The sequence below is a fragment of the Nerophis ophidion genome, linkage group LG04 (assembly GCF_033978795.1).
Source record: "Nerophis ophidion isolate RoL-2023_Sa linkage group LG04, RoL_Noph_v1.0, whole genome shotgun sequence".
Classification (NCBI taxonomy): domain Eukaryota; kingdom Metazoa; phylum Chordata; class Actinopteri; order Syngnathiformes; family Syngnathidae; genus Nerophis; species Nerophis ophidion.
The window spans coordinates 64,480,977-64,503,870 of record NC_084614.1 but is presented as its reverse complement, the minus strand read 5'-3'; the positions used below and the strand labels follow the sequence as shown (position 1 = coordinate 64,503,870).

The window sequence follows — 22,894 nt, the reverse complement described above, 5'->3', positions numbered from 1 at the left end:
ACGAATTCACAGTATGTACACACGTTGTGATATTGTTCATACCAGTGCAAACACAAGAATCAATCCATACCATCTATACTATACTTCTTGTTTGACTGGGCAACGTTCCACAAGCAGCAGGTTTCATAGAGCAGGTGGCTCTATTGGTTAGTGCAAATAAAAGATAAAAGTTTGTTATGAATTACAAGTGTGACATAGCTGCTCTGTTACACAATATGAACATTTATTGTGGAAACATTTTATTTGGACATATCAAAGCACACAATAGACTTGAGATATTATAATAAAGTCCATCCATCCATTTTCTACCGCTTGTCCAAAGTATATTTGTCTATTTTCTAAGGTGCTAAAGACCATTCGGTTGTTTTTTCAAACAATGTTGGCTGTATTGAAAGAATATACATGTCGGTCGAAGATTTGTTTTTAGAACAGTAATCACTGGTCCTTAAATTCAGTTAAAATGACAAACGCTACACAAAAATATTGTTACTAAATGATCCCACATATGCCTTAAACTAATGTGATCATGCATTTCACTTTATTTTCCTCAGTATTTGTCACCGGCGAGCAATACCATTTCCCAAATCAAACCATGCAGAAAAAAAGTTTTCATTAAAAAACAAACAAAACAAAAAAAAACAATTGCTTGACTTCGATGTTGGATAAAGTTGCATCTGTGTGTTGTATTTCAATGTTTAAAAAAAGGGAGTGGGGCCAAGTATACAAACTTGCCTTTAAAGTGTAAATACTCCAAATAAAAACATTATTTTACTTCAAGATGAAGTAAAATGAAGTAGTTTCAAAAAATTGTCCAATATAAAGTGGAAAAGAATACTGATGGGAAGCTGGCAATGTTTTGTCATTAGGGAAAAATGAGTGAGGATATTACGCTGGGCGATATTGACCTAAACTGATATCCCGGAATATCTCAGTCGAATGGCGATAAACAGTATATTATGGTATTTTAAAAAAACATGCGAAATGTTTACTTTATACTCAACACCACATTACTGTAATGACCAGTGTTCTGAAAATTACTTTAAAAAAATAATTAATTTTAGTTACCAAAAAATACATTCCATTACTAATGGAAATACTATTTAATCAATGTAATTTATAATTAATGAGTTACTTTAATAAAAATTAAAAAACCTTTAAAATAAGTTTTTACGCAGTTGAGATGTTTAAGACAGCAGCTGGTGTGTTGCCAAGCAACGTGTGACGTCTGAGGGTTTCAACTGAACTGGGATAGGTTCCAGCACCCATGATAGGGACAAGCAGTAGATAACGAACGGATGGATATTTTTGCTAGCTTTAGCTGCGTTAGCAGCAACAGTTTGTCGGCTGTGACGGCTACTCTTTTGAATCTTTTCCCTGGCTTGTGTACCTCTGGTCAATAAAGAGTAGCCGTTGCCTCGCTCCTCCTTGCCAGCCGCCCGAGATATGGTGCAGGTACGACAGCTGTGCGTAGTAGCAACTCGACGCGTGCTAGACCTTTTCTACCCCGACTCAGCTATGGTGCCTGACGAGCCGCAACAAAGGCACATCAAAAGATACCGGTATGGCGGTACATTCTCAAATATACATTTTTTCCAAAATACACCGGTATGAACCATAATACCGGTATATTGTGAGGATATTTAGAAGGACCCCTTCAGGCTAAAGTTTTGGATTAACTTTTCTTACTAGGCCACTGACTTATCCATCCATCCATTTCCTACCGCTTGTCCCTTTCGGGATCGCAGAGGGTTGCTAGAGCCTATCCCAGCTGCAGTCGGGCAAATGGCAGGGTACACAAGTCCCACCAGAGACACGAGAAAATATTCACACTCACATTTTTACACACTAGGGACAATTTAGTGTTGCCAATCAACCTATCCCCAGGTGTTTGGAAGTGGGAGGAAGCCGGAGTACCCGGAGGGAACCCACGCAGTCACGGGGAGAACATGCAGACTTTACACAAAAATACACCGAGCCTAGGGATCGAACCCAGGAGGAGTGAGGCACACACACTAACCCCTGTGACACCATGCTGCCTACACTGACTTGAGTTAAAAAAATAATGATAATAAACATTCGTGTTTTGGGAAGCAGACATATTTTGCCATTGGTGACCGGTGAAAGTGTTTTCCTTTAATTTTAATGGACCTCTAATTGGTTAATGTATTTTTTTACTGGAGGTTTTGCTGTCAACAATCAACGCAAAGTGGGTCAACTGTAATAAAATTAAAAAATATAGTTCTCCACACACACATTTCTCAGTCCTTATGTGGAAATGTGATTTCACATCAAGCTAACACCTGCAGCAGACGCTGACAGTCTCTCCTGACAAGTTTAGCAATGATCTTATCCATTTAGCCTTCCGAAAAATGTTTGTACTCTCACTTGTGGAGTCTGTAATGTCCTCACTGGATCGTCGGCTCAGGGGAGACGAGCGAGCTGATGAAAGAGTCATAGTGCGCAGAGTGGCAGCGCTTGTACTCGTTAATTTTCCTCTTTATTTGTTTGGGTGTGTCTTGATAGTAGTTCTTCTCGTCACGGGCCATTGCCTACAAGTGAAAATAGTAGCAAGTCAAATTGGTGAGACCAAGGAAAATATATTCCAAGAATTGTGTTGAGGATCATGCTGTTGAAAGCCATGAAAAAATCTGTTTGAATAAGGTCTTTTTATATATATATAATATGGGCTGCATACCACATTCAGTAAAACACTTGGTTTGTTTGTACAATATGCTCTCCAGCGTGTCTTTTCAATCGGAAGTTCCAGCAGCCTTGAAGGAACAACACGTACATTTGTGCTTTATGGTGATGCATGTTGACCGTAAAGTTGTGCCAAGCTCAAAAAATGTAAAAATGATTCATTCACTTCAAGGCTCTCCCTGTTGAAAACCTTTACCAACAGTACAGGTAATATTTAAAGGCCCACTCTCAACAGTCAAACAAGTGTAACAAAAAGATAACCACGGTGTAATTGTAAACAGTACAACATTACTCCCCGTATAAAAAACAAAAAAGTAGGACTGTCAAAATTAACACGTAAACTTATATGATTAATCAGAAAAACTTGAGATTAATCATGCAATTTATTATGATCGTACAAGCTCTTATATCCAAACTGTTATATGGTTAGTGATCAGATCAATGCATATGTCAATACATGCATATGTCATCACAAAAATGAGTAATCTATCAGTTTATTTATATAGCCCTAAATCATGAGTGTCTCAAAGGGCTGCACAAGCCACAAGGAGTAAGGAGACTAATTTCACTTGTTTAATTTTTCTTACAAAAATATTTTTTTCCCCACACAAAATGGTGCAAATAAATGACATGCATCCAAGTAAAATATTGTAAACATGTTCGTGGATGACATTCTGCCAAAAATGAATTTTTTTACAAATATTGACGTATTTTCTTAAACAATCATGATGAATCCAAATTCCAAAATATGATTAATCTGATTTAAAAAAATAATCATATGATAGACATACTAAAAATACGTTCTGGTTTCAAAACAAAGTTTACCATAGGACAGGGTTGTCAAACCTGCTTTTATTGAGGGCCTCATCACAATTAGGGCTGCCCTTAGAGGGCCACTTGTGATAGTGATATATATATGATAATAAACGTCTAGTAGCCTTGTTACAAAATTAGCATTGGCAACTGTATTTGATTATAGTTTTTGTTTTTTTACAAACAGAATATTGTTTTGACATATGAAGTCAAGGTGACAACCAGATATTTAAGTTTTGATAACCAAAAAAACAAAAAACATTTTTCTTGGAACCTCTTGTTACAAAATCAGTGAAGTGAAGTACATGTATATAGCGCTTTTCTCTAGTGACTCAAAGCGCATTACATAGTGAAACCATAAAATGAGTTACATTTAACACAGTGTGGGTGGCACTCGGAGCCATAACCCAGACTTGAATCTGATTGAACATCTTTGGAGAGGCGCATCAACAAAGTATTGAGTACAGGTCAACTCTAATTAAGTTACATCTTAAATAAGATGTAATTAAGATGTAACTCTAATTAAGTTACATCTTAATTAGAGTTTACCTGTGCTCCAGCTCAAGGATGATCAGTTGAAACATGATCTCACTTTTGAACTTAATGGCAGTAGAAGCATTTAAGTCTCACCTTAAAACTCATTTGTATACTCTAGCCTTTAAATAGACTCCCTTTTTAGACCAGTTGATCTGCCGTTTCTTTTCTTTTTCTTCTATGTCCCTCTGTGTATCGGCTGGGGACATCTCTGCGCTGCTGGTCCGCTACCCTTGGGATGGTTTCCTGCTGGCTCCGCTGTGAACGGGACTCTCGCTGCTGTGTTTGGACTGGACTCTCGCGACTGTGTTGTATCCATTGTGGATTGAACTTTCACAGTATCATGTTAGACCTGCTCGACATCCATTGCTTTCCTCCTCTCTAAGGTTCTCATAGTCATCATTGTCACCGACGTCCCACTGGGTCATTATTGTCACCAATGTCCCACTGGGTGTGAGTTTTCCTTGCCCTTATGTGGGCCTACCGAGGATGTCGTGGTGGTTTGTGCAGCCCTTTGAGACACTAGTGATTTAGGGCTATATAAGTAAACATTGATTGATTGATTGAAATGCTGTGAAAAGTTATGGAAAAGAGATTTCTTCAAGGCCTGCTGAAACCCACTACTACCGACCTTGCAGTCTAATAGTTTATATATCAATGATGAAATATTAACATTGCAACACATGCCAATACGGCCGGTCTAGTTGACTAAATTTAAATTTTAAATTTCCCATGGAGTTTCTTGTTGAAAACATCGCGGCATGACGACGTGTGCGTGTGACATCACGGACTGTCAGGAAATATTAGCGCAGCACTATTTGCGACTAAAAGTAGTCTCTTTTCATCGCGCAATTAAACAGTATTCTGGACATCTGTGTTGCTGAATCTTTTGCAATTTGATAATGGAGAAGTACAAGTAGAAAGATGGAGTTGGGAAGCTTTAGCCTTTAGCCACACAAACACACGGTTATTCCTTGTTTAAAAATTCCCGGAGGTTAAGTTTTACTATGGATCAGAGCGGTCAAGCGAACATGGTTCCCGACCACTTGTCAACCGGCAGGTTTCGGTGAGAAAATTGTGTTAAAAAGTCGCCTCTTACCGGAGATCTGTGGAGTTTGCGCCGTCCGTGTATCTGCCCTGACTTCCCTCAGACACTGGCATCAAAACACCCGTGGACACACCCCTCAGACTATCAGGTACTATTTAATATCACTAAAACACTAGCAACACAATATAAAGATAAGGGATTTCCCAGAATTATCCTAGTAAATGTGTCTAAAAACATCTGAGTCCGTCCCAATGCAATCGCGTTTTTTTTTAACCTTTTTTTTTTTTTTTTTCTAGTCTTTCGCTATCAATATCGTCATCCACAAATCTTTTATCCTCGCTCAAATTAATGGGGAAATTGTCGCTTTCTCGGTCCGAATAGCTCTTGCTGCTGGAGGCTCCCATTATAAACAATGTGAGGGCATGAGGAGCCCTCACCCTTGTGACGTCATCGTCTGCGACTTCCGGTAAAGGCAGGGCTTTTTTATTAGCACCAAAAGTTGCAAACTTTTTAGGCGATGTTCTCTACTAAATCCTTTCAGCAAAAATATGGCAATATCGCGAAATGATCAAGTATGACACATAGAATAAACCTGCTATCCCCGTTTAAATAAGAAAATCTCATTTCAGTAGGCCTTTAATATTTTAGTTTAAATACATTGGCAAAATACTCGAAAAACTTTTTCACATCTCACTTTTGAACTTTATGGCAAAAAAAGTCTGTGAATACTTGGGGACATGTGATTTCTTAATATTTTAGTTTAAATACATTTGCAAAATACTCGAAAAACATTTTCACATTTTCATTATGGGATATTTATTGTGTGAAGAGTTTTGAGGGTGTTAATGAATTTATTCCATTTTGGAATAAAGCTCTAACTGAACAAAATGTGGAAAAAGTGAAGTGCTGTGAATACTTTCCGGATGCACTGTATTTTCTTTCTCAATGCTTATAACCACACATTCCACACACAGGTGATGTTTTCCAAATTGTACAACTTCGGAAGAATACCTTGTTTTGTGAAAAAGCATAACACCATCATGACCACCCCTATGACAACAACTGATGGTGGGGATCGCAAGTATCCAATGCTGCTCACCTTATAGTTGTCTTTGTGTTCTCGGATCATATGTTGAACATACTCGATCAAGTCGGAAGATAACGTCTTGGTGTCTTTGCCAGGCAGGCTGGCCTGCTGCTCCAACCCTGGAACAGAACATGTTTTCAGTTTGTTTCGCAGTACAGACTCACATGGTGCATTTATGCCCACTAGGATTCAAAGAAAGTGCAAAAGGGCACCAAAACTTACGGTTGACAACATAGGGTTTGGTCACAATGTTGACGGGTGCTTTTGTCTCTTTTCTTGGACCAAAGAACTGAAAATAAGTGAATAAAAATAATAATTGTAATAAAACAATTATGTTCCAATGTTCAACAGAAAATACAATACTTTGTTGCTCCCTTATGGCCAAGTAGAGGAACTTCAAGGTGCACCCTTTCCAAAAGTGTCTTATAATTGAAAATACAACATCCATCCATCGATTTTCTACCGCTTGTTCCTTTCGGGTTCGCGGGGGGTGCTCGAGCCTATCTTAGCTGCATTCGGGCGAAAGGCGGTGTACGCCCTGGACAAGTAGCCACCTCATCACAGTGCCAACACAGATAGACAGACGAATGTGCCATATTTCAAGCAATTTAAAACAATTTGCAAGATATAATATATTATAAAGACATTTTTAAAAAGGGAGTGTTGCTCGCATTGAAGCAACCACATACAACTATAGAATTTAGTTCCTCTTTTCTCATTTTTAAACTAATACTGGATATTTTCAACGCCAATACACATGTCCAGAGAATTACACATTCGCGGAGAATTAGAAGTATGTCATGTATACAATGATGCCGATTGGTGTAAAATGACAATGTTTTTCAGTCACAAGTAAATCAACATTTTACTATATTCAAACCAGTACTGTATTTTTCGGACCATAGGGCACACCGGATTATAAGGCGGACTGCTGAAAATTGGTCCTTTTTCATATATTAGGCGCACCGGATTATAGGAGGCATTAAAGGAGTCATATCATTATTTTTCTTTCTGAATTGAAAACACTTTTTTGTGGTCTACATAACATGTAATGGTGGTTCTTTGGTCAAAATGTTCCATAGATTATGTTTTACAGATCATCTTCAAGTCGTTTTCTGACAGTCGCTTCCGGATGCGCCGTTTTGTGGGCGGTCTTATTTACATGGCAGTGTCTTCTCCCCGTCATGTTTGTTGTAGTGGTGTAGGGTGCAAGGACGGGAGTGGAAGATGTGTCAAAAGATGGCGCTCACTGTTTTAATGAAATTCAGATAGGGCTGCAACAACTAATCGATTAAATCGATTAGAAAAATAGTTGGCGATTAATTTAGTCATCGATTCGTTGGATGTGTGCAATGCGCATGCGCTGAGGCTCTTCTTTTTTTATTTATTTATTTATTTATTTTTAAATTGTATTTATTTTTTCCCCTAAACCTTTATTTATAAACTGCAACGTTTACAAACAGCTGAGGAACAATAATCAAAATAAGTACAAAAACATTACAAAACAGAGCCAGGGCGGCGCTGAGGCTACGTCTCATGTGGTGGCAGTGAGCCAATGATGTGCCCTTTGAGACACTAGTGATTTAGGGCTATATAAGTAAACATTGATGATGTGCAGCTCACGTGACCACGCCGTCGCCTTTACCTGGAAACATTCGAAAAATGGCAGTGGGCAACAGTACGGATAGTTCAGCGGAGAAACATCTCGAGGTTATTGCTTCAATGGATAAAGGTGTACGACCTAAGTGTCGGAACACTTCACATTAAAGAATTCAAAGAAGACAGTTTACTGCAAAACGTGCAGCATGGACGTCGCGTAGCACGGAAGGACAACATTGCTTTGAGAGCACCTGAAGAGGAGCCATGGATGAAGAGAAGAAATCACGTTACGTAACTTTTTTAAGTCCATAGTCCGAGTATATTGATCCGTTGTGTCCGTCTTTGTGTGTTTTTAATATTTTGTTAACGAGGAAATTTTTTTTTAAGGAAGCGCAGCAGCAACTGTTGTGTATTAACTTTCAGAGTGTTAGGAACTTTTTGGATAGTGTGACGACTTCATTTTCAGTGTTGTTACGAGTCGCAACAGTCTTTCATAAGTTCAGTTTTTTTGTGAGTAACGTTCACATTATCCCTTTGTTGCAACGCGGGGCTGATAATGTGTTTCCGGCACATTTGACACCGTTTTGAGAGAGAAAACGCACGTTTACCAATTTGGAAATAAACGTAATGGACAGAAATATCTCAGGGTGGTTTCATAATGGATCAATGTAGCCGGGCCCAATAAAGCTATAAAAATCTATTTAAACTTGAGTGACACTTTAGTATAACTAAACGTTATGAAGGTGCTGGAATATTACATTCTATTATTCAAAGGTAGCCTAAATCCATTCATCTATCTTCTTCCGCTTATCCGAGGTCGGGTCGCGGGGGCAACAGCCTAAGCAGGGAAACCCAGACTTCCCTCTCCCCAGCCACTTCGTCTAGCTCTTCCCGGGGGATCCCGAGGCGTTCCCAGGCCAGCCGGGAGACATAGTCTTCCCAACGTGTGCTGGGTCTTCCCCGTGGCCTCCTACCGGTTGGACGTGCCCTAAACCCCTCCCTAGGGAGGCGTTCGGGTGGCATCCTGACCAGATGCCTGAACCACCTCATCTGGCTCCTCTCGATGTGAAGGAGCAGCGGCTTTACTTTGAGTTCCTCCCGGATGGCAGGACTTCTCACCCTATCTCTAAGGGAGAGCCCCGCCACACGGCGAAGGAAACTCATTTCGGCCGCTTGTACCCGTGATCCTATCCTTTCGGTCATGACCCAAAGCTCATGACCATAGGTGAGGATGGGAACGTAGATTGACTGGTAAATTGAGAGCTTTGCCTTCCGGCTCAGCTCCTTCTTCACCACAACGGATCGGTACAACGTCCGCATTACTGAAGACGCTGCACCGATCCGCCTGTCGATCTGACGATCCACTCTTCCCCCACTTGTGAACAAGACTCCTAGGTACTTGAACTCCTCCACTTGGGGCAGGGTCTGCTCCCCAACCCGGAGATGGCATTCCACCCTTTTCCAGGCGAGAACCATGGACTCGGACTTGGAGGTGCTGATTCTCATTCCGGTCGCTTCACACTCGGCTGCGAACCGATCCAGTGAGAGCTTAGGTAGCCTAAAGTGAATCCTTTATTATTCACAACAGAAACGTGTACTATATCTGATCCAGTTCTGATCTGATGAGTTACATTTCTGTGTTGTTATTGGGGTATTCTGCAACTCCAATGTCTATTTATTTAATTTAGCTGTTTTTTTAATGTGGTGGCGTATTTGTCTTTTACGTCAGAAATTATTAATTAAATCAACTGGGTATGTATTGAGTTACATGTAAATGATGCTACTATGTACGTTCATAATATGGCTTCTCTAAATTTCAGAAAGAAACAAGCCAGCATTAGCGACTTGGTACAAAGGAAGGTCTGCACACCACAGCAAGCGGCTGCATTGACTGATGCTATCCTGAATAAGTTGCTAACTTACATGAGGCCACTACCAATGGTGGAGGATGAAGGTTTTAGACAAATGATTCACGTCCTCAACCCTGGTTACACTCTTCCCTCGAGGAACCATTTTACCAAACTGATGGAGAGGAAGTACGATCAGACATTCCATGCAGTGTAGACTGACATAAAAGCCACCCAGAGCCAAACTGCTCTCACTACTGATGTGTGGACAAGTGTAGCCTACCTTGGCAATACATGCCACTACATTCGTGACGAATGGAACGTGAAGTCAATCTGCCTTACGACCATGCCAATAGAGGAAAGACGTTCAGCATCCAACATTGCAGAATGGTTGGAATAGGTAATAACCAGGTTTGAAATTATACTAAGCAAAATTATTGCGATTGTGCATGACAATGGTGCACTTAATAAAAAAAGTTAAAATTTTTGTAAAACTTGCTTTGTTTTATTTGGCAAGTCAAAAGGACATGGTGCCAGTATGCTGTTTTTCAAAAATAAAGTATTGGAAAGGATAGAAATGTAGTTTGTATCTATTATCCGATTATTAATTGATTATCGAAGTAATAATCGACAGATTACTCGAATATCAAATTAATCGTTAGTTGCAGCCGTACATTCAGACTTTATTTAAATCAATAACAGAGCAGTATCTCCTCATCAAGAAACAACCACACCGGAAATGTATCCCGTAAAAAAACGTCCAACCGGAACTTGGGTGAATAATGTAAACTCACTACGCCGGTATGTTTTAGCGCTTTCATTGCAAGTTTACTGACGGATATAAGTAAGATGAATGGTGGTCCCCAGCTGATGACCCGTTTATGCCCACAGAGGTGTTCAGTGGGGTGTCACAGCACACCTGTCAAAAGGCACTGGGGGAGGTGAGTCAGGCAACAATGCCCAGCAGGAATTCCATCATCTGTATCTTGATATGTTCAATCTGGAAGCATCCAGTGACTACTGTGAAAGGGCAGTTGGCATCCAGGGAAGTCTGGAAGACAACCAGGAAAGACTGGATAACTGCAGGGAAGTCTGCATCGGGAGTGGAAGGTTAGTTACCTCCCCCACTTGTCCTGTAAAAGGGACACCCTAAACTTACTACGAAGACAAAGAAAAAACAACCCGATGGCCCTCCGAGAGGCGGGGTGGAAGAAGGGCCAAATCAGACAAATTTCTTGGTAACGACTGGAACGGACACCGACAAAGAGTCTAAGATCATGAGAAGATGCAGGTGTGGGTGGGAGAAGGTGACCACCTTCAGAGGTTTGCGTATCCATCAGGAAAGGAAAAAGTGCAAAGAGGGAGGCCATCAGCAATATTGCACTGCAAACGCGGGTCAGACAAGAGGAACCCAAAGCCAGGTGGCAAACTACAGTGCTGAGGGATACACCGTTGCTGCGGAAAGGCAGGCGGAGGACACAGGAGGGCCCTTGGTGGACACCAATGCCTCTGAGAGTGGCACTGACGAAGACGCACACAGAACACAAAGCAACCCCAACAACCAGGAGCAAAGCCATAGAGCAGAGAGGAAAGAACCTGGAAGGAGGCAGTTGGTCAAATGGCCTAAAGCAAACAAAGTTGCGGTCTGGCAGAAGCTGGACAAGGACCTCAGCCTTATCCTGGAGCACTCACTGCGTGGCCAGGTGGAAACCAAGCTGAACCGCATTGGAGACATCCTGTACGATGAATGGAGAGGCAGATTTGGAGTAGTCGCTGACAAGCGGATATCTGGTCCAATGCAGAAAGGAAGGAGGGAGAGAGAAATCGAGCAGTTGGTGAAGAGGCGGCGTCAACTCAGGAAACAGTTGAGAAGCAAGGAGAAGGAGGGCCTGAAGCCACTGTGGGATGAGGCGAGGAAAGATCTTGCCGGCCTACAGAGGGCTGAGTGCATTCGCAAATGCAGAAGGAGAAAGAAAGGAGCAACTTCTTCAAAAATCCCTTCAAGCATGTGAGACAGCTGTTAGAGGACAAGAGAAGCGGAAAGCTGGTTATTACCAAACCTGAGCTGGTAAAATGACATCAAGGAACAGTACAGTGACCCAGTGGCTGGGACTACCAAGGTGCTTCTCAGACATAGGCCTCTTTGGTAGGAACTCGCTTCAACTACCACTGCGATGCATCAGCCTGGGATACAAGCAAGAGAAGGCTCGGCTGGTGCTGGAGGTGAGGGAATCCACTGACCTGCTGGTGAGAGCAGCGGGCACCCAGATAAGAACAGGAAGAAAGTGGAAAGCGCAGGAAGAGGTCGACACGGCAATCTGCAGGCTGAAGCACCCTGAAGTGGTCGGCAGAGTTCAGGAAGGCCAAGCAGGCCTTGGGAGTGGCAAGGCTCCCTTGTTCTGGTCAAAGGCTTCCAAAAAAGACCGGAGAACCATGGTGGTGGCAGAAGTGGCAAGAACGATGTCCCAGGGCCAGCAAGGTCATTTGACATCATGGGAAGGTCTCACAGACAGGTCTATGTTCTGGTCTGGTCCACCAAGCCAGACTCCGCTTCCTGATCGGAGCAACGTACGACACATTGCCTTGTCCCCGAAACCTCCACCAATGGTTTGGTGCCGAGAAGACCTGTCCCCTCTGCAGCACCGTCAATGCAAGCCTCCAGCACATCCTGTCAGGCTGCATGACTGCATTGTCGCAAAGCCGCAACAGATGGCGACACGACCAAGTCTTGAGGAAGCTGGCAGAGGTGTCAGAGACCTGCAGAAAGGAGGCGAATAGCATACCTTCCGCTCCAGCCAGACATCCAATCCAGTTTGCGAGGGCTGGAGAGGGTGCCAAACCCCCCCGCCAGAGATCTACAGCGAGACTCCTCTCACCAGGAAATGAGTGGAGCATGAGGGTTGATCTGGGGAAGAAGCTCCAGTTCCCCAGGGAGATCGTCAAAACATCGCTACGGCCCGGTCTTCTGGTCAGAGGCTCGCAAGAGGGGTTTTCTGGTCGAGCTCACTGTCCAATGGGAGGGAGGGTTGAAGGCTGCTTATGAGCGGAGGATAGGGCTGGGCGATATGACTAAAAAATGTATCACGATATAAGTGTTTCATATCAGTCGATATCGATAATTATTGATTAAAAAAAACAAAAAACTATTCTACATAAAGACCAGGAGAAAAAAGGCTGAATTTAAATACTTTTATTTTAAATATAACCTTTAACCTCTAGAACAAGGTCAGCATTAAGAAAAACAGTCAAATAAATGAAAATACTGGTCGATGTGCAAATATTGACATTAAATAAATGCTTATCCAGACTTCTTAACTATGCTGAGCGGTAGGATGTCCTTCGCTAATTGATACACCACTGAATCCGTTATTTCTTTATAACGTTTTGAATTTTTGTCGTATGGCACTGCTGCCGAGTACCTCTCGATTGTGGTCTGTTGTTGCCGCTTCGGTGCTGTTCCACTAGCACCGGCTGATGTTGTGGCTGTTTGCTGCTGTACTCTAGTGGGTGAGAGCGGCTCAGGTGGTAAAATAAGTTTGTCGTGTTCCAAGACTTGGTCGGGATGACGACCTTGCAAAGTTTGCAGACAGTATTACTCTGATTCGTATCGGACTTAAAAAATCCAAAATACTGCCAAACTGGTGACGTGACGTTTCCTTTTTTATTTACAATTTCCTCTCGTGCTGCCGCACTCATATTCCCGTTTCGTTGATTAACGTGGACCCTGACTTAAACAAGTTGAAAAACTTATTCGGGTGTTACCATTTAGTGGTCAATTGTACGGAATATAAATTGAACTGTGCAATCTACTAATAAAAGTATCAATCAATCGTTGCTTTTTTTTTTTTCCCGTTAGCATTTCCAAGAATGCCTTGCAGTTCAGGCTCGGCCGTGAAAGGTCGAAAGGCTAAAGCACTTCATTTGCCTACACCCCCCAGAATGCCGTGCGGTTCCGGCTATGCGTTTCTTACTTTTTTTTCCTAACAGAACTCAGTGAAATTATCGAACGTTTTATCAACCCCATTTTCTATTGAAATCGATCACATGTCTATCGCGATATATATTGTTATTGTTTTATCGCCCAGCCCTAGCGGAGGACGAGCCAATTACTCTAACCTGGCAGCAGAGTGCAGGGAGGCTGGATGAAAAGCCGTCATCTGACCTGTGGAAGTGGGGTGTACGGGCTTTGTTGGTTCTTCAACTGCCCGCCTTCTCCAAGACATTGGATGCACAGGAGCGAGGCATCGGAAAGCCATGAAACAGCTGGCGAAGGAGGCGGACAAAGGCAGCTTCTGGCTGTGGCTAAGGACGAAGAATAAGAGTTGGGGTGCAAACACCCAGGGCATCAAAAGTGGGTGGCAGGGAGACATCCCTGCCATCGCTCCGCCTCCATGAGACGTTCTGGGGTTAAAGGATCGAAATTTTGATGAATGGTTTCCCCCAGCTAATGACCCGTTTATACCCACAGAGGTGTTCAGTGGGGTGTCACAGCACACCTGTCAAAAGGCAATGGAGGAGGTGCATCAGGCAGCAATGCCAAAGAGGAATTCCATCACCTGTATCTTGATATAGAACTTTACACTACTTTATATTAGAAATGGCAACAGCGGAGGATGAATGTCACATAAGATACGTAGGGGTGTAACGGTACGTGTATTTGTATTGAACCGTTTCGGTACGGGGGTTTCGGTTCGGTTTGGAAGTGTACCGAACGACACGGACATATTAAAAAGCGCACCGCGCGCACGTTGTGTAAACATTGCACACCGAGGCACCATGAATTGATTTACGTGGAACCCGATTCAAACAAGTTGAAAAACTTATTTGGGTGTCACCATTTAGTGGTCAATTGTACAGAATATGTACTGTACTGTGCAATCTATTAATAAAAGTTTCAATCAATCAAAAAAACAACAACACACGGCATGCTAGCAACGACTGGTAGATAGACGGACCATACGTCCTCTTTTCGGAGCTGTCCAGGAGGAGTTTCTTAAATGCCTTGAATGTCCGGCATTTTAAGTTAGGCTTGCATGTATTTTCAATGTTCGTTCAGGGTTATGAAGGAGTTAAAAACAAAAAAAAATGTGCTGCACGCGGCAGCATTCGTGAGGGCGGGGCAGAGACAGAGAGTGAGAGAGTTATGATAATTGCGCATGCGTCACCAGGCTCTGCTTTTTATCCATAGATTTATCAGATTTAATTTTTTATTATCTTTAACAGGGGTGTCAAAAGTGTGCCCCGGAGGCCATTTGTGGCCCGCAGTTAATGTTTTGAAGGCCCAAGGCACTTTATAAAAATACTATTAATACAAACAAAAAAAATTAACAAAAGTGAAATAAAAAAGCTTAAAGGCTAAATGTAATTTAGAAAAAGTTGCAACGGTGACTAACAAAACAAAGCTGTTTTTTTTTTCTTTCAAACTGTCATTGTTCAAAACATAATATTGAATCAAAATCAATGTTATTATGAATTATTGACCTAAGTTTCCGATTACTTCACATCAAATATTCCACTAAGAAAAATATTTTTGGTGGAGGATTTAGCAAATTTGTTAATAATCAAAAAATATATATTTTGTTTTTGTTCTTACTGCACCGAAAATTAACCGAACCGTCACCTCTGAACCGGGGTACGTACCGAACCGAACCGAAATTTTTGTGTACCGTTATACCCCTAAAGATAAGAGGGAAAAAAAGAACCTTGTCAACTACCGTGTCGGCGCGGACAATTTTTCAGGCACAACAACACACTTGCTGACAAACATATCCCACCAGGCCTTATCCAAAACCATCACTCAAAATTGCTACGTTGCCGCCTGAGATGTGTTGTACCCCAAATAGCTGCATGTGCACATCTCCTTCTTTTAAGGTATTCATGTGAGATTTCCACAAGCGTCTGATATGAAGCTGGCTGTGGCGCGTTCTTTCTGACGTCACTTCCTGTGTGGGGCACGGTCTTTCTGGCATCACATCCTCTCCAAACTCAGTTTGTAAACGATCGATGAATCCATACAAAGCTAAGAGCTAGAGATTCGAGAAAAATTATCCAAGTAGGGGAACCTTAAGCGATGGTTTAGTGTGGCTGACACAGGGCTTAGGCTAAATAATTATTTGTTTAAGGAGTTATTCGGCTTAATGTAGACAGGGCCGTCAATAGGGATGATGTTCGAAATCGGTTCTCCTGGTTGTTCGGTAAGAAAAGAACCTATTCCATGGACCGCAATTCCTTTTTGAGAACCGGTTCCCGTTATCGAGGCGACTATAGTAAAGACAAAGAGTTGGTTCTTTATTGGAATCCCTGGGAACGAATCCCTTACCACGTACAGGAAATGCCCTGTGGGACCTGTATTATTATGCCCATTTGATTATAGACTCTTACTGACACCTTGCGGCGATATGAAAGTGCTACGCGTCATTAGTTTGGGAACTTCCGGGTTGAGACAATTGAGAAGTAGACAAGTTGTGTTAGCTCTTACAAGCCTTGGAAAAGATAAGTCTGTAAGTAAACTGTTTAACTTGTTTATGTAACTCAATATTAAGGTAGAAAGTGGTTAAGTTTGATACTAAGATGTTTATTGAAAAACGATTTTTGTGCAGTTTCAATGGATGTTTTGAGGACTTAAAATGGCTGCCAGTCGTATATTTCCACCATTGAAATAGTTTCAACACTCAGAAGTATTTGTTTGATGATAGTACTGTATATTTGTGTGAAGCTAATATTTACATATTTTGTATTACATTTCGATATGTTAATTGAATCACATAGCTTATACATTTGTCAGTGTGTATTTCAGTTTACTCCTCTCTGAGCTGCTACCTTACCGTGGTAGAGGAGTTTGCGTGTCCCAATGATCCTAGGAGCTATGTTGTCTGGGGGTTTTCATGCCCCCTGGTAGGGTCTCCCAAGACAAACAGGTCCTAGGTGAGTGATCAGACAAAGAGCAGCTCAAAGACTTCTATGGAATTACAACGAAATGAACCCAGATTTCCCTCGCCCGGACGTGGGTCACCGGGGCCCCGCTCTGGAGCCAGGCCCGGAGTTGGGGCACGATGGCGAGCGCCTGGTGGTCGGGCCTGTTCCCATGGGGCCCGGCCGGGCACAGCCCGAAGAGGCAACGTGGGTCATCCCTCCAATGGGCTCACCACTCATAGGAGGGGCCATTGAGGTCGGGTGCATTGTGAGCTGGGCGGCAGCCGAAGGCAGGGCACTTGGCGGTCCGATCCTCGGCTACAGAAGCTAGCTCTTGGGACGTGGAACGTCACCTCACTGGGGGGGAAGGAGCCTGAGCTAGTGCGCGAGGTAGAGAAGTTCCGGCTGGATATAGTCGGACTCACCTCGACGCACAGCAAGGGCTCTGGAACCAGTTCTCTCGAGAGGGACTGGACCCTCTTCCACTCTGGCGTTGCCGGCAGTGAGAGGCGACGGGCTGGGGTGGCAATTCTGGTTGCCCCCCGGCTCAAAGCCTGTACGTTTGAGTTCAACCCAGTGGACGAGAGGGTAGCTTCCCTTCGCCTTCGGGTGGGGGGACGAGTCCTGACTGTTGTTTGTGCTTACGCACCAAACAGCAGTTCAGAATACCCACCCTTTTTGGGTACACTCGAGGGAGTACTGGAAAGTGCTCCTCCGGGTGATTCCCTTGTCCTACTGGGAGACTTCAACGCTCATGTTGGCAATGACAGTGAAACCTGGAGAGGCGTGATTGGGAAGAATGGCCGCCCGGATCTGAACCCGAGTGGTGTTTTGTTATTGGACTTTTGTGCTCGTCACAGTTTGTCCATAACAAACACCATGTTCAAACATAAGGGTGTCCATATGTGCACTTGGCACCAGGACACCCTAGGCCGCAGTTCCATGATCGACTTTGTAGTTGTGTCATCGGATTTGCGGCCTTATGTTTTGGACACTCGGGTGAAGAGAGGGGCGGAGCTTTCTACCGATCACCACCTGGTGGTGAGTTGGCTGCGATGGTGGGGGAGGATGCCGGACAGACCTGGCAGGCCCAAGCGCATTGTGAGGGTCTGCTGGGAACGTCTGGCAGAGTCTCCTGTCAGAGAGAGTTTCAATTCACACCTCCGGGAGAACTTTGAACATGTCACGAGGGAGGTGCGGGACATTGAGTCCGAGTGGACCATGTTCCGAACCTCTATTGTCGAGGCGGCTGATTGGAGCTGTGGCCGCAAGGTTGTTGGTGCCTGTCGTGGCGGTAATCCCAGAACCCGTTGGTGGACACCAGCAGTGAGGGATGCCGTCAAGCTGAAGAAGGAGTCCTATCGGGTTCTTTTGGCTCATAGGACTCCGGAGGCAGTGGACGGGTACCGACGGGCCAAGCGGTGTGCAGCTTTAGCGGTCGCGGAGGCAAAAACTCGGACATGGGAAGAGTTCGGGGAAGCCATGGAAAACGACTTCCGGACGGCTTCGAAGCGATTCTGGACCACCATACGGCGCCTCAGGAAGGGGAAGCAGTGCACTATCAACACCGTGTATGGTGCGGATGGTGTTCTGCTGACTTCGACTGCGGATGTTGTGGATCGGTGGAGGGAATACTTCGAAGACCTCCTCAATCCCACCAACACGTCTTTCTTTGAGGAAGCGGTGCCTGGGGAATCTGTAGTGGACTCTCCTATTTCTGGGGCTGAGGTCGCTGAGGTAGTTAAAAAGCTCCTCGGCGGCAAGGCCCCGGGGGTGGATGAGATCCGCCCGGAGTTCCTTAAGGCTCTGGATGCTGTGGGGCTGTCTTGGTTGACAAGACTCTGCAGCATCGCGTGGACATCGGGGGCGGTACCTCTGGATTGGCAGACCGGGGTGGTGGTCCCTCTCTTTAAGAAGGGGGACCGGAGGGTGTGTTCCAACTATCGTGGGATCACACTCCTCAGCCTTCCCGGTAAGGTTTATTAAGGTGTACTGGAGAGGAGGCTTCGCCGGATAGTCGAACCTCGGATTCAGGAGGAACAGTGTGGTTTTCGTCCTGGTCGTGGAACTGTGGACCAGCTCTATACTCTCGGCAGGGTTCTTGAGGGTGCATGGGAGTTTGCCCAACCAGTCTACATGTGCTTTGTGGACTTGGAGAAGGCATTCGACCGTGTCCCTCGGGAAGTCCTGTGGGGAGTGCTCAGAGAGTATGGGGTATCGGAATGTCTTATTGTGGCAGTCCGCTCCCTGTATGATCAGTGTCAGAGCTTGGTCCGCATTGCTGGCAGTAAGTCGGACACGTTTCCAGTGAAGGTTGGACTCCGCCAAGGCTGTCCTTTGTCACCGATTCTGTTCATAACTTTTATGGACAGAATTTCTAGGCGCAGTCAAGGCGTTGAGGGGTTCCGGTTTGGTGGCCACGGGATTAGGTCTCTGCTTTTTGCAGATGATGTAGTCCTGATGGCTTCATCTGGCCGGGATCTTCAGCTCTCACTGGATCGGTTCGCAGCCGAGTGTGAAGCGACCGGAATGAGAATCAGCACCTCCAAGTCCGAGTCCATGGTTCTCGCCCGGAAAAGGGTGGAGTGCCATCTCCGGGTTGGGGAGGAGACCCTGCCCCAAGTGGAGGAGTTCAAGTACCTAGGAGTCTTGTTCACAAGTGGGGGAAGAGTGGATCGTGAGATCGACAGGCGGATCGGTGCGGCGTCTTCAGTAATGCGGACGTTGTATCGATCCGTTGTGGTGAAGAAGGAGCTGAGCCGGAAGGCAAAGCTCTCAATTTACCGGTCGATCTACGTTCCCATCCTCACCTATGGTCATGAGCTTTGGGTCATGACCGAAAGGATAAGATCACGGGTACAAGCGGCCGAAATGAGTTTCCCCCGCCGGGTGGCGGGGCTCTCCCTTAGAGATAGGGTGAGAAGCTCTGCCATCCGGGAGGAGCTCAACGTAAAGCCGCTGCTCCTCCACATCGAGAGGAGCCAGATGAGGTGGTTCGGGCATCTGGTCAGGATGCCACCCGAACGCCTCCCTAGGGATGTGTTTAGGGCACGTCCAGCTGGTAGGAGGCCACGGGGAAGACCCAGGACACGTTGGAAAGACTATGTCTCCCGGCTGGCCTGGGAACGCCTCGGGATCCCCCGGGAAGAGCTAGACGAAGTGGCTGGAGATAGGGAAGTCTGGGCTTCCCTGCTTAGGCTGCTGCCCCCGCGACCCGACCTCGGATAAGCGGAAGATGATGGATGGATGGATGGATGGATATTTCAGTTTAAAAAAAAAAAAAACAGTCCAGTGCAATACAAAAGTAAAAATAGGAAAAGATAAAGCAAGATCAACAACAATAAAGAGCCTAAATGGATTAAACTGCGTTGGATTGTTTGTTAGCTGTCTGCCAAGCTGTATAACCTCAACACGTATAGTGAGGGCAGAACAGGCAATATGCAATTATTGCCAGGCTTCGCTCTCATGTAAGGGGGGAAGAATTGTTGATTCATGACTGTGGTGTTCTTAGTGTCATAGTGTGTGTAAATAGTATGTTCTAATAGCAAAAAAAGTGCACTTTTTGGAGAGCTGTATTATTTTGAGTTTTGTTTTTTGATTGATTGAAGCTTTTTTAGTAGATTGCAATGTACAGTACAGTACAGTACATATTCAGTACAATTGACCACTAAATGGTGACACCCGAATAAGTTTTTCAACTTGTTGAAGTCGGGGTCCACGTTAATCAATTCATGTGCCCAAGGGAATGATTTTATTTAACACTATATTATTATTTATACACCTATAGTGATCACAGAGACAGGTTGTTTTTGTGTTACTGTATATATTTGTCTTTCTGAAAAATCCCACTTAATATACTTTGGGAAACAACAGTCATATATTTTTTTGGGGGGTAACAGTCAATATTTATTTAATTTTTTCTTATAAAACAAAAAGTGAGCTTTTGTTAAACCAAATATTGTCTTTTTTTCCATATACGACAACCTATCTGGATTCGAAAAGAGAATCAATAAGGAATCAGTTTGATAAGAGGATTCGATAATGGGTTTAAACTCAATTTCTTATCAAACATCATCCCTACTCGTCAATTCCTGACACTATACCTGGGGACAAAATAAAATTAGAGTTCTTTACAGGTTTCTCTACTTTTACATTTTCACACTTTGCATTTTTTGTAGCACTTCAGTAAGTTTTTCTAAAATATTTATTACTTGTGCACTTACATTTCAAGAGGTAATTGTTAAGTGTTCATTGTGATTTTAAAATTGAGTTTACATTGAGTGTTTTTCTATGCCTGTATACACATTTCATTTCTGAGTTGATAGCGGAGGAGATTATAATCAAACGAAAGTTGCAGTTCAAATAAAAATGTTTACATGAATTGATTAACGTGGACCCCGACTTAAACAAGTTGAAAAACTTATTCGGGTGTTACCATTTAGTGGTCAATTGTACGGAATATGTACTGTACTGTGCAATTTACTAATAAAAGTATCAATCAATCAATCAATCAATACATTTGCTGCATTTTTCTCCAGGTCCGTATTTTCTGTGGGTCTTTTTTTTCCCAACTATCGATACCGACCGATACAAAACACTTACATCATGATACAGTTTTCAGCCATATTACCCAGCTCTACAGTACTTACTAGAAATGCGCGGTTTGCGGACACAACCGCAGAGTCCGCGGATAAACCGCGGGTCGGGCGGGTGACATGACGAAAAAAATAGATTTTAAATAGATTCGGGCGGGTGGCGGTTGAACCGATTTGGAAATATATATACATAGTTAAATGTTGTTACCCACATGCGAAAAACAAGCAGCACTCTTTGAAACAGTCAATTATTCATCAGGCACTGCAACACAACACAACACAACTTAACAGAAGAAGAAGAGAAAAAGAAAAAGATGGCAACGCCGACAGCAAACATGGTACGCGAATAACTAAAAACTTCCATCTCGATGGATCAGCAGAGGAAAATCTACTTTCCTTTTTGCGGGAAACAAGGACAATCATTCCCAGGGTTACAACACCTTGCCAAGAGAATCCTATGCGTCCCAGCAACAAGTGCCGCAAGTGAGCGCTCCTTCAGCGCAGCAGGCCGCATTTTAGAAGACAGGCGCTCTCGCCTAAATCCTGGCACTGTAGATGCCATTTTATTCCTTCATAGTGTTAAAAAAAAAAAAAAAAAAAAGTAGGTAGACATACGGTTGGATATGTTAAACGAATTAGTCTACGTTACCTAGGCTATACCAAATAAGCCCATGTCTAACCTATATTGACTTCGGTCAGCTGAATAATTTTGATGGTTACGTGTTGTTTGGGCGCACTACAATGCAAAGGAATTAAGGCAATTGCGTTGTTTGTTGTGTTTTTTTACTATTCAAGATATACTACTGTGTGTTAATTATTTGGCCTCGCTTTTAAGTGAAGCGCATCTCCGATTGTCTACAATGTAAGGCTATTGTTACTACGTTAAGGTAATATCTCTTAGCCACTAATGCGTGGCCAAGAGATATTAATGTGTGGCACGCATTGAATGTCTCTGCTCCATTGGATCAGTCTCCTTTCTTTAACAGGCAACAGCTTTCTAACCTCACTAATGCCTTGCATCGTCTATATTAAATATAAAACAGCGGGCGAGTGGATGGCGGGAGGATGACGACTTTTGTGATGCAGTTGCAGATGAAATAATTGCCGATCCGCGCATCTCTAGTACTTACACTATCTTTCTTGATTGGTAAACTGCGATTTGGATCAAATGACAGCCCCATCTCCCTCAGGTTCGTGGATGTGGACTTCCTTTGGTCCCATGCATTTCGAATGTCTTGCCTGTGAAAGCAAACATAAATATAAATAAATTAATCGTAGTGCAGACAAAAACCGAAGGACTATTCGACATAATATAGAAGTAGATCAACGGGATGGTGCCGGTCTACACCATTTACTGGGTCGATATTAACTTTTACAAAAAAAAAAAAAGTCCACAATTTGAGATGAAGATTGGCAAGGGATCAGTAAAATAAGTTGTGTACCGCAAATATATCCCAGAATAGCAGAGAAGCTGCTAACACAACAACAAGTTTACTTCGAGGGTACTTGAAAGCAAAACGGTTAACAGCTAGCATTAGCTACCATGCTTACATTTCTATCCTCGGTTTGGCTTTCTTTATGGCCCTGCTCTTCAGGTTCTTCCTGTTTTTATCATAATCGAACTTCTTCCTCTTGTTGGACCGCTTGGTGTTCGCCATGACTTAAATGTGTGTTTTAATCACAGCGATAAGAAATACGTGTTATCATCGGCAATGGAAGGCAACGTGGAGAGAGAGGATGTGCGTGAGTTTAGTTCCGG

At 43.5% G+C, this 22,894-nt stretch overlaps 1 protein-coding gene across 1 annotated transcript; it reads right to left on the bottom strand.

Moving 5' to 3' along the window:
• Positions 1–202: 202 nt before the first annotated feature.
• On the bottom strand, positions 203–22,894 carry nop16 (NOP16 nucleolar protein homolog (yeast)). Its single transcript, XM_061898804.1, has 5 exons — positions 22,687–22,894; positions 22,266–22,374; positions 6,405–6,471; positions 6,195–6,301; positions 203–2,549 (listed from the first exon to the last, which is right to left on the bottom strand). The coding sequence occupies exons 1-5, from the start codon at positions 22,791–22,793 to the stop codon at positions 2,406–2,408; spliced, it is 534 nt and encodes a 177-aa protein (XP_061754788.1). The 5' UTR covers positions 22,794–22,894; the 3' UTR covers positions 203–2,405.